This window comes from Pteropus vampyrus, unplaced genomic scaffold, assembly GCF_000151845.1.
Source record: "Pteropus vampyrus isolate Shadow unplaced genomic scaffold, Pvam_2.0 Scaffold90, whole genome shotgun sequence".
NCBI lineage: Eukaryota > Metazoa > Chordata > Mammalia > Chiroptera > Pteropodidae > Pteropus > Pteropus vampyrus.
Window position 1 is genome coordinate 2886989 of NW_011888871.1, and position 12073 is coordinate 2899061.

The following is a 12073-nucleotide window of genomic DNA, read 5'->3' on the forward strand; positions in this document are numbered from 1 at the left end:
ACATGCAGGTCTTTTTTTGGCCACCTGCAGGTCAGAGAGGAAATTGCTGAATGAAGTCTGGATTTGAAAACTGGCTTTTCCAGGACCTTTAGGAATAGAATATTTGAAATGAGGACAATTTTTAGCAGGTGTAGGATATGCGGCCCCTGTTTCTGCAAGGCATTTCTAACCGAGTTGGTCAACAGTTATTGAGAGTTTTTGAGGCGTCTCATCTTTCCTCAAACAGCCCCCCTTAGTAATTTCCACTTATTCACACCTTCATCCCCATTCCTAGTGTTTTAAATGCTGGCCAGTCCATGTCTGTCTTGATATCTCTGGGACCTCTTCTTTCTTCCATGTTTCTATGACATCCTTTACTAGCTCATCCTAACTTCTCCTGTTAACTGTTGCATGCCTCCTTCCAGGCTCCCTATTTACATGTTTCCAGAACAGTTTACTCAAATATATTCCCTTCATTGTGTTTTTGGTCTGTTCACTGTAGTAAATAAACAGAACTTAGTACCTTCACCTGTAAGTTCTAACTCGTCTGTCTGGTTGGTCTTACGTAATGGAAAGAGGAAGATGGACTTGCGAGTTGCTCTGATCTGCCTGCTTACAAGTTCCCTACCCTCTGTGTGATCAGTGTCCTCATCTGTGCAGTGGGAATGGTAACACTGACCTCTCACTGTCTTGTGACGATTAAATGAGATTGTGCGTAAAAAGCACTTGGTACATACATAGCATGTGCTCAGAGCCAGGTTTCCGCCCATCTTGCCTCCCCCCGCCAGGCTTCTTTCTGGGTCTGGGCTGTCCTCTCGGCGGAAGGAAGCCTTCCTGTTCCTGCCTGTTTGCCTGACTATTCATTCATTCATTCATTCATTCATTCATTCATTTATTTCTACCTTCGTATACATCACTGCTACCCAGACTTTCTCCCTTCCTCCAATGGCATCTTTCTGCTAGTCTTCCAACCTCCAGAATTCATCTCAAAACTAGATTCCAGAAAGTCTGTCTTGATTAACCCCACTCAGCTTAACTGTTATTTTTTTTATTTCTTTAAATTTAAAGAATTTGTTTCATTAATGGGCTGTTTTATCATTATGAAATATGTTTACCGCTTACTAAAATTTTCTCTTTTTTTAATTTTTTAGAATCCGATGTTCCAGCAGAACTGCAGGTGTTGCAAGGACCCCAGCAACAGCCGAGTTTCCCTTTTGCAGTTGCCAACCAGCTATTGCTTGTTTCTTTGCTGGAACACTTGAGCCATGTGCATGAACCAAACGCACTTCGTTCAAGACAGGTGTTTAAATGTTAGTAAGAATAAATTAATCTTGCTGAATAAAACTTGTAAAAATACTATGTTATTTAATGCGATGGGTCTGGGAAGCAGCAGGTTTATAAAAATTTGAAATAAGTGTTAATAGTTTATATTTCTTTTTCTTTTTTTTTTTACACCTATAGCGCCTGGTATTCCTAGGGGGTCTCCTAGTTTATATTTCTTAAATTCATTTTATGTTTTGCTTTGGGTAACTCCTTATGAATATAATTATGGGGCGTCAAAAGATTAATAACCATAAAATTGTGCATATTTAAGTAAATAAAAGATAGTTCATTTGTATCTATAACTTGATAATTCATGTGATTGATGAAGATCCGTTCTGCTTTAGTCGGTTAGCAGGTAAATGGAGGTTACAGATGTTCAGTCTGAACCAGTCCTTGACCAGCGGACACTGGAACAGCAGTATTTTGTGTTGTCAAATAGGAAACTTTTTCTCTACACACCAAGTACCTTTAACCCAAACGTGGGTTTTTTTCCTGCACTGACCAGTTCTTGGGTACTAGCTGGGTGTCCTACAATTTGGTTCAATTCTGACGCTGTCTGCGTGGAGCCAGTGTCGGATCCCACAGCGTAAGGGCTCGGTCACATGAGACAGCCCTTGTTTCAGATGCCAGTTGCAAGTGCTGGGTCCCCGGGGGTCCTCAGGTTACCCACACTTGTGTCCGACTTGGATATAAGTTGTGATATCCTCTATCCCCTCTTCCCTCAGGTTTGAAAACTTGCTTTAATGGCTTAGGGGACTCAGGGAGACCTTATGCTTACAGGTTTACTGTGTAATAAAGGATATATAACGGATACAAGGAACAGCCCTGTGAAGAGACTCATAGGGTCAGGTCTGGTAGGGCCCAGAGTGCAGGAGCTTCTGTCCCCGTGGAGTCGGGGTGTGTCACCGTCCTGGCACGTCAGTATGTCTGCCCAGAAGCTTTCTGAACCCTGTATTTTAGGGATTTTTATGAAGGCTTCATCATATTGGTACGATCAATTATAAACTCAATCTCCAGCCCTTTCCCTCCCCCAGAGAATGGAGGTGGAGCTGAAAGTTCCAAGCTTCTCATCACTGGCTTGGTCTTTCTGGTGACAAGCCTCCATCTTGAAGCTCTCTAGGGGACCTCAGCCGCCTCATTAGCATCCAAATAGATACTCATCACTCTGGAGATTCCTGGGGTCTTAGGAATTTAGAAATGATGCGCCAAGCAGCTCTAGCACTTAGGAATTATAGGAGTTTTAGGAGCTGTGTGCCAAGAACCAGAGACAGAGACCAAATCTATTATTATACCACAGTTGTTGAAAATTTCTATTTTTATTCCTGCCATAATTATTTGTATGAGAAACTTGAGCACAGAAGTGAGCAGAATTATAGACTGGTGTTTCTGGTTCATCTCACTGACTGAGACCATCGTGCCTTCTTTAATAGCTCCAACCACAGGTTCTAAGGATCTTGTTCTACCAAAAAAGTCTTTCCAAGTCTTGTTCGGTGTTAGAAATCCTCAAACCTATAGATTTCCTTAATGTGATCTTGGAATGTAATGCTTTTACTTTAAGGTGGATTATCATTTTGATGAGCTTGATGGGACATGAAAAATTGTGAATATTATTTGTACAGTGTACACTTATTTTCTGAATATGTGATGGGGAGGTGGGTTATACGTGTTCTGTAGGTTCTGAAGTATTGGTAGCTAGTCATTATTGTATCAGACTCAGTATAGAAAAGCAGATGATAATGATTTTAATTTAATCTCACTCCTAATTAAAGTAATCTAGACATGCTGCTGATTTTAAGATACTTTTGAATTTCTTCTTAAGTGACTGAACTTTTAAAGTTTCTTTAAGTGTTTTTGATGTGATTCAGTTAGTTGATAATTTAAATGCAGAGTTTTGTTATAGAAAAATATCCTTATGGATCTGTATTCCTTGAATGAGTAGAAGCCAAGCACTTCTGTAGAAACTCCTTTTTTTGAGGAGCCCGCTGGTGTGACTTCAGACTTCATTTTCCCCCAGTATTTGGTCTGTACACATATCGCACACACGCTTGTACTATGTTGGTGAAAGATATCCATAATAGAAAACAACAATTAACATTCACTTCGTCGTCTGTTCTGATCATTTGTTTCCACTCTGCTTTTATTATCTCAGCGCCTGCCAGCAAAGTGTGATGTGTTCGAATGCGGGAAGACCACTCTGTTTACATTTTTCCCTGCCTTTTTCAAAGATGGCGCTTAGTCCTTTACTGACTGAGCAGTCACGGTAAACCAATGACCGTTCAGTGGCAGATAATTATAGATAGACTCTTGATCAATGAGTGTACCAGCTGTCGCTGCGCCAGTAGAGGATTAATCCTCAAGTTGTAATGTGTGTGTACATGTAACTTTTTTCTTATAGCGGCTGTTATTACTCTTTATGTACAGGGTACTCTTTAAAATTGCTCTTTCATTGTCGCCTTTCTAAGAATAGTTTTCCATATTTTTTTTTAGTACTCTGTCAGACCTTTATCAAAATGGGGCTGCTGTCTTCTTTCACCTGTAGCGATGAGTTTAGCTCATTGAGACTGCATCACAACAGAGCCATTACTCATTTAATGAGGTCAGCCAAAGAAAGAGTTCGTCAGGTAAGCACGAAGTACGGACTTTGTATGTGACAGAAACATTTTGATTTCAAGAGGACTGTTTTCTAAAGTGTCATGAAATCCTGATTATAATACAGGTTTATAAAAACATTAACTTTAATTCGTTTATTCAGCAAATATTGAATGACTATTATGTGTTAGGCTCTCGCGTAGGTGCTGGGATTCAAGCAGTAAACAAAATAGAATATCTGCCCTCTTAGAGCTTCTGTTCTGAAGAGCAAACAGAAAAAGAAAAATCTGTAAAAATAAATGGGGTTTTAGATTGTGATAAGTGGTAAGGAGAAGCATCCGGAAGCGAAGGGGCTTAGACAACGTGAATGTTGCATAGGATGGCAACGGAAGGCCTGAGGCTGAAGTAGAGAGAACGGGCCATGTGGATACTGGAGGGAGAGCACTCCAGGTGAGGGCACAGTCACACCCCAGGTAGCAGTGCACTTGGCATGTGGGGAGCTGGAGTCGAGGAGGCAAGGGGAGCGTGGGGGAGAGGTGGGGCAGCAGGGCAGCGAGAAGGTCGGATGGACTTCGATCTTGAGACCATTTTAATGTCTGTGGTTTTCACTCAATAAAATGGGAAGCAATGAAGGATTTTTAGCAGAGGAGTGACATAATCTGGCAAATCTTAATGGAACCACACCAGCTACTGTGTTGAGAATAGACTGACGACGGGGGCAGGGGCAGGGGCAGAGGCAGGGAGACAGGTGCAACCATACAGGCGAGAAGAGATGGTGGTAGCAGTGGAGGTGGGAGAAGTGGTCAGTTTCTGCATATATTTTGAAGGTAAAATAAACATTATTTGCTGCTGGAGCATCTTGGCACATTCTCAGCTTTGTCAGTGGATAACTGGGCTACGTAACGTTTTTAGTAGTGATCTTTTGGTTAAGAAATATTTTCAATGGTAAACGCTTAGGTAATATTGAAAAAACTATCGAGTCTTTGCTTTCAGTGTTGATTAAGCATTTGGGACTATTAATATGACATTGAATTTTGATAGATTCCTTATTCCATGAAATTCTCAAAATGCTTTTAAAAATAATTTTGATTTTAGGATCCTTGTGAGGATAATTCTCATATTCAGAAGATCAGGTATGTATCAAGTACTTTTGTGATTATGTAAAGATTAAACTATCCAAAAGAAGTCAGGATTAAGAATCCTGAGTTAATCAGAAATTTGTTTGGGGTTAAAAAATAATGCAGTTAGGCTAGTTTATGAAAATTAAGAACTTTGTTCTCAGCAGTTAATTACTGCTCCAAGATTCGCTTTACTTCTCATTTCCCTCCTTTTGATCCCATTTCCCCCATTTACAGTGGATTTCATAAGCCCCACCCTTAATTCACGTATTGATACCCAGTCTCTGTCAGGGGAAAACCATTGAATTTCAGCTATATTTAAGAAATGCTGGGGGCGGGGCGAAGTATATAAAAAAAAAAAGAAAAAGCTAATTTAAAATCTGTAACTTGTCAGATCATTAAGAAATTTGAGTGCCTTTATTACTGAGCTCCAGTAATTAGCTTCTCTGCCTGTTAGTCATCAAAAACTAATTACTGGTAAAATACTTAAAATTAGGTGAACAATCCCCTCGCTAATATTTATTACACTGTTGATTTGCTTAGCAAATGTTTTCTTCACAGAGAATGAAAAATTTTATTTTAGCTCATCCTTTTCAAATTAGCACAATTTAGTGATAAAGGCGCTTTGGTTATGAGTAGTGCAGTGAACCCGGAACGTGTCGATGCTCTCATGTTTTTACATCGACTGATTGTATTTTACTTTCAGATCAAGGGAAGCCGCCTTCGAAGCACAGACTTCACGTTACTTAAATGAATTTGAAGAGCTCGCCATCTTAGGGAAAGGGGGATACGGAAGAGTATACAAGGTTGTTTTCTGCATTCTTTTTGACTCGCTACGCTAAATAAATGTATTTTGAAGAATTGTTTTCATTATCGTTATTTAAAATGGTCGAAGGAAAATTTCTAGAAATCATGTATGTTTACTTTTTATTAAGATTTGTCATTTACGGGGAAGTGGGCAGGTTTTATTTTTTTCCTAATCATGGTTTAGGTGGATTCTAGAAACTTTGAGGGTTTGTTCTGTATTTTATTAAAAATGCATTGCTGGAAGGTTGTGCTACTGTGTTACGGGCCTTACAGAGGCCTGTGCAACCACCGCCGACTTTCCTGGGCATAGTAAAGGGGACACATGTCTTTAATTTTATCTCTTTGAATAGTTTGGATTATCTAAGCTCAGGTGAAAAGAACTTTCTTATTCCTTTGGACTTTAATGGCTCAATATACTCTGTCTTTTCCTCCACTTTTTAGGTCAGGAATAAATTAGATGGTCAGTATTACGCAATTAAAAAAATCCTGATTAAGGGAGCAACTAAGACAGATTGCATGAAGGTATGGTTTTCAAAATTTATTTACTTTGAATAATCGAGTAGGTTTTTCACAAGAGGTGTGTGTATGGGTGTGTATTTGGCAAATACTAGGCATGGAGTTCCAGTTTACTCAGAATGGGTTATAGTAAAATAAACATCAAAACTAAATTTTTGAGTTAATTTTTTATAGGCATTTCAGATTGACCACATTTCAGGGTCATTGCTGGGGAAATTAATTTTTTAAGTAAATTATTCATGTACCGTACAGCCTGTTAAGAAAAAACATGAGCTCAGTTCAGGTACCGGTCTTCTCCCTGACATGCTGTTTGGTCCTGGGTAAATGACCTAGTCCTCTAAGCCGCTTCTGTCTCCCACCCTTGAAATAGTGGTGACAACCATGTTTTTATACACACTGCAGACTGGACTGACTTACAGGAGAATGATTATAAATGAGCTGTGCAAAATATAAAGTGCTATCTACTTCTAAGTTTTGTCGCTGTAACAATTGCATTTGTCTCACAAAAATATTCCCATTATTTTAACGTAGTTTCGATGGCTTGTACAGAGGGGTTTCTACTGTTTTGCTCTGGAACAAGTAGTATTTGATACCACGAACACTTAACAAATTGCCAGTAAAAGCCGGATCTAAGTATGGTTCCTCCACAGGTCCTTCGTGAAGTGAAGGTGCTGGCGGGTCTGCAGCATCCCAACATCGTGGGCTATCACACCGCTTGGATAGAGCACGTTCACGTGGCCCGGCCACAAGGTGAGCCGAAAGCTCGGGGTGATGGAGCTGAAGGTTTGGCAGACTTTGACCCACGGGCCAAATGGGGCCTTCCACTGGTTTTGCGTATCCTATAAGCTGAGAATTTTTTTTTTTTTTCATTTTTGAATAGTTAAAAGGAATCAAAAGGAAGAATATTTTGTGAAAATTTTATGAAATTTAGCATTTCGGTTTCAACGAGTGGTTTATGAGAACACAGGCTCATCCATACGTGTGGTCCGTAGCTGTTGTTACAACAGCAGAGTCCCATAGGGCCTGCACAGAGAGTTTGCTGACACCCCAGGGTGCCACTGCTCTGCTTTATGGTTTCTAAAATGTCCCAGCCATTTGACTAAGCTTGCTGTGTTTGGCTAGAAGGTCATGACATTTTTAGACTTATCTCATTTGGTATTATTTGTATATTTTAGCTCTGCCTTTGACTGTGCATTAGAAAATCGAGCTGCTTGACGATTTGTCTTTGTTTTTGTTCAGCAGATAGAATTTCTATTCAGTTGCCATCTCTGAAAGTGATCTCCACCCAGGAGAACGACAGGTATGTGGACCGGTGTGGACTTTACGGGGTAGACAGAACCTACTGTCAAACCTGCGTTAGGAGCCCAGGAGTGTTTTAGACTTCCTTTTGCTTCTTTTCATTACAAAATGTTTAATTATTTTCTCCTCAGATATTTCCGGCCAGTATTTTAAATAAATGTGGCTGCTAGACAGATTTGATGCCATTTTTTCTTTTAGGAGTTTACCAGTAAGACTCAAAGACTTAAGGAACAATCGAGTAAATTTTTTTGACATTGATCTTTATCTTTATTGTTTTTTTCTCCAGAGATCAACATGATGTTAAACATGAAGAAAGTAACAGCTCATCTATTATCTTTGCTGAGTTCACCTCAGAAAAAGAAAAATCCTTAGCAGAACCTGGCCCTGAAAATGAGAATAACAGATTGGTGAACTATACCACCAGTTTAGTCACAAGAGATGCCGATGAATTTGAGTCATCCATTGAGCCCCAAGGAAACGACTTGGCTGGTTTGTCATCCAGTTCGATTGTTGAGAATCAGCTGTCAGTTAGGCTTAATTCAGACTTAGAAGAGAACTCCACTGAGGAATCTTCCGAAGAAAACTTAAACTGGTTGGGGCAGACAGAGGTAGATGGCTTTCTCAGAACCTACCGATTTAATGTTTACCCATAATCATTGATCAGATATGGCCTTCTCAGCTGACCCCTCCCTGGACTCCTCCCTCTTTCTGCCCTAGCTCTCCTGCTCTGTGTCCAGGCTCTTCTCTCCGTGTTCTCCCTTGACAAACGGCCTTTGTCTTCCGTCCTTCATGTCATTAACTCCTGCTCATCCTTTTTCGACTGGGTCTTCCCATCCCTTGGATATTCTCACACATGTCCCCTGGAGTTGAAATCATCATGCACCTTCTGTTTTTGTTGTATAGGTAGAGTTGTGCTATAAAAATATATTTATGCAGAGTTTCCACATTTTGGAACATGGCTTTAGTGAGAGTCCGAGTAGGATTACCAGGTCAGTTTTTGGGGTACTCTTATGGAGGGTTAGGCTAAGACGCTGGTGAGACTCCCACGTACCCTCAGCAGCATTGAATATCGTTAAAAAAACTTGAACATGAACAGCGTCTGCACATGACCTGTCACGGTGGATTACAGAACTGTGTGTGTACACGCAGAATTAGTTCTCGTTACCAGGAATGTGTGGCTCTGTGTGGATTATTTTTTTTGAAACAAAACTTTGAACAGGTCCACCTGAATACAGACGCGTTCAGTTTGGGAGACTTTTAACCGGAATAGTTTTATTTCTCTTTAATACATTCAGAAAATTGTCCTGGATGCCTAATGAATGGGCCACAGTGAGCTTAATTTTTGCTTTTCTTTTCCATGAACAAGTTATTACATACAATGTGAAGCCAGCCAAAGTGTGTGTATACTTCGGAGTATCCACAGAGATGCAGAATCCCATGTAGCCATTTTTTGATGCTTGACCTTAGCTTCGAAAACTTTATGTAGTGAGCAGACCAAACAGTTTCAGGCCCATCTCAGAGCGTCTGCCCTTTGACGCTGGTCTAATGCCAGTGGTCCTGCTGCTGCCCACTTGGATTATGACACAGCGTTTCAAGTACTGCGTTACTTCCCCATCTCCATCATTGGACTTTGGGTGTCTTGGGCAGGCCTGTGTCTCTTGTTTCTGTTCTCTTTACTTAGGCCAATGCTTGGCTTAGAGTAGGCAAGTGTTTGTTAACCAAATGGATAATGTGAACAAATCGTGCGCAGATGAGAGCCGGTGTGGTGTCGCCCCCTAGGTGCAGTACCACCTGATGCTGCACATCCAGATGCAGCTGTGTGAGCTCTCGCTGTGGGACTGGATTGTGGAGAGAAACAGGCGGAGCCGGGAGTGTGTGGATGAATCAGCATGTAAGTGCCACGTGGGTCTGTAAGTACTGGCCTGGGAAATACACTGTAGGACCTGCATCCTTCTGCCTCCACGTGCTTTAGTTCGGGGGGAAAAAATTGCTTTTTTTAAACCAAAGAGACAGTTATGCTCATTTCACCATTTTTCAAAAACAAATAGGTATATGGAAATTTTCTCTGTGATAGATACGTAATTTGTTGATATTTAAACAGTCATGCTAGAATTTAGATGAATAATTTGGGGTGGAAACCGTCTTTAAAAATTTTTTTAAAGAAGAAATTTAAATACTTGTTTTATTTTTTTAACCTGAAAATATGGTACTCCTACCAAAAAAAAAAAATCTTTAAAGAAACCCTTGTAGAAAGGTATGCACTCAAAAGTTTGTCTCATCAGGGTCCGAATTCCCTCCTTTTGCTGAAGCTGTATATCTTCTAGAAATATTGTTAGGTTAATATTTTTAAAATATGGTTTTCAACTTGGGCTGCATATTTGAATCACTTGAGGAACTTTTAAAAAGATGTCAATAAAGAAGATGGTGGAGAAACCTGACAAACACCTCAGCTAGTGATCAAGGTCAACATCAACAGTGAAACTCAAGTCGCTAGTGTGTGCCCTTGATGAGGCGTGGAGAGAGCACCTCTGTAGTCTTCCTTCTTAAAACCCATAGCCCCAGTCTAATCATGAGGAAAACAGACAAATCCCAGTCGAGGGACAGTCTTCAAAATACCTGACCAGTACTTCTCACAACTGTCAAGGTCATCATAAGCAGGAAAAGTCTGAGAAACACTCACAGACCAGAGGAGCCTCAAGAGACATGGCAACTAAATGTAATATGGTGTCCTGGACAGAATCCTGGAACAGAAAAAGGGCATTAGGTAAAAACTATGGAAATCTTAACTGAGGACTTATATCTATATTTGTGCTTTCGTTGTGACAGCTGTACCATATTGATGAAGGTATTAGGAGCAGGGGTAACTGGGTGTGCGCTAAGTGGGGACTCTACTGTCTTCTGATTTTTCGGTAAACCTAAAATTGTTCTAAAAATTAAAATTTAATTTTTAAAAGGTTATCGTCTGGGACCACACCACTAATTCTTATATAATTGGTCTTGGAGAGGGTTGGCCTTTGGTTTTTTTTGAAAGTTCTCTTGTAGATTCTAATGTGTGGCCAAAGTCGGAATTCACTGAATTCGATTATCAAAATAGAGGATATGAGTGACCTGATTTTAAGTAGATTCAATGAAATACAGATCATGACTCATTTGCTGTTCACTCGTGATGACGCTGTAACCCTTTATTTGGTCTAAAATATAGGTCTGTTAATCTCAACGTCTCAGGTTAGCTTCCAGTGGAGATAGAAACATGGCGTCTCCCTCCAGCAGCTCCTCGACACCCCTGTGCTTCTGGTTACCGCATGACTAGGATGTGTCAGGCTGCTCAGTTCACTCGTGGCAGGTCGGGGGGGTCTTCAGCGCCCTGTGAGGTGGTCTCCTACTGCGTGAGCCCTGCTCTGCCAGTGTCTGAAAAGGAGAATGGTCTAAGTCGTGTGTGTGGTTGCCCTGTAACCCGCGTGGGAGAGGAGGCCCTCATGGCATGGGTTGGAAACCCTGTACCATCCACACAGACAGCCTGTCGGAGCAGCGAGGGCAGGATGTGTATGATGCTACTGCTAGCATGATGTTTATTTTTCTTCACAAAACGTTTTAAAATGTTTTAACTTTGTCGTATTCCAGCACGGTGCGGTGCGGATAGCCTTATGTCACTTGTATTTTACGTTAATCATTCTGGTAGTCCCGTGAGTGGTGGACCTGGGTTTGGATGCGGCTCTAATATTCATTCGCCAGGTGTAAGGTTAGGGGCGAGCCAGTGACTGCCCTCAGTCCGTTTCCTCACCTGTGATACGTGGGTCATCCCTGTTTTAAGGGGATTAAAGCAGTGAGGCTAAAGGCTGTGGCACTGAGTGAAGGCAAACTGGTGTCGTGTGTGGTTACTGGCTCTAGGTTGCCGGCCGTTTGGATGTGTGGCGTGGGTTAGGTGGGAACCGTATGAGAGACGAAGGAAGATGGCCATTCTCAATAGCTGGGGAGTTCGAAAGCCTGCCTTGCGTTTCTCCACAGGAGGGAGGTTGGTCCCTTCGGCGTGAGGGCAGCCGTAGCAGACGTACTTGTGTGGAACCATTGCTTTTACACACACACACATTTTTCTGTCTCTCAGGTGCTTGAGGTCCCTAAGTTACATGCTAGCTGGTGTCAGAGGACAGTGTGGAGCAGGTGCTGCAGACAGTGTGCTGCAGAGCCACGTGGGCTCCTTCAGGGAGAAGGAGGGGGCAGGTAGCGTTCTTGCGCTTGAAGGTCAGCAATAAGTTTATGATTTAAAATGACAGAGGAATCAGTATGTTTCTACTTTATTACTAAACTTATTTGGCTGGAAAAACTCCAGGATTTTTTTTTTTTATCAAATTTTGTTTTTGGTCCTATAAAACCTCCACCCTCTTAAGTTCACATGTTACGTTACCATATTAACATATAAATTAATTCATTTTTTTCCCTATATA

At 41.1% G+C, this 12073-nt stretch overlaps 1 protein-coding gene across 1 annotated transcript in view; it reads left to right on the plus strand.

Annotated features, from left to right (window-relative positions):
- EIF2AK1 (eukaryotic translation initiation factor 2 alpha kinase 1) overlaps nucleotides 1–12073 on the plus strand; it is a 27742-nt gene that overhangs the window by 3725 nt on the left and 11944 nt on the right. The window contains exons 2-11 of the mRNA XM_023532771.1: nucleotides 1131–1289; nucleotides 3790–3923; nucleotides 4987–5024; nucleotides 5716–5815; nucleotides 6258–6338; nucleotides 6983–7082; nucleotides 7575–7632; nucleotides 7918–8239; nucleotides 9411–9522; nucleotides 10276–10395. Of these exons, the coding sequence (XP_023388539.1) occupies nucleotides 1131–1289; nucleotides 3790–3923; nucleotides 4987–5024; nucleotides 5716–5815; nucleotides 6258–6338; nucleotides 6983–7082; nucleotides 7575–7632; nucleotides 7918–8239; nucleotides 9411–9522; nucleotides 10276–10395 (1224 nt within the window). The remainder of the gene's footprint in view (nucleotides 1–1130; nucleotides 1290–3789; nucleotides 3924–4986; nucleotides 5025–5715; nucleotides 5816–6257; nucleotides 6339–6982; nucleotides 7083–7574; nucleotides 7633–7917; nucleotides 8240–9410; nucleotides 9523–10275; nucleotides 10396–12073) is intronic.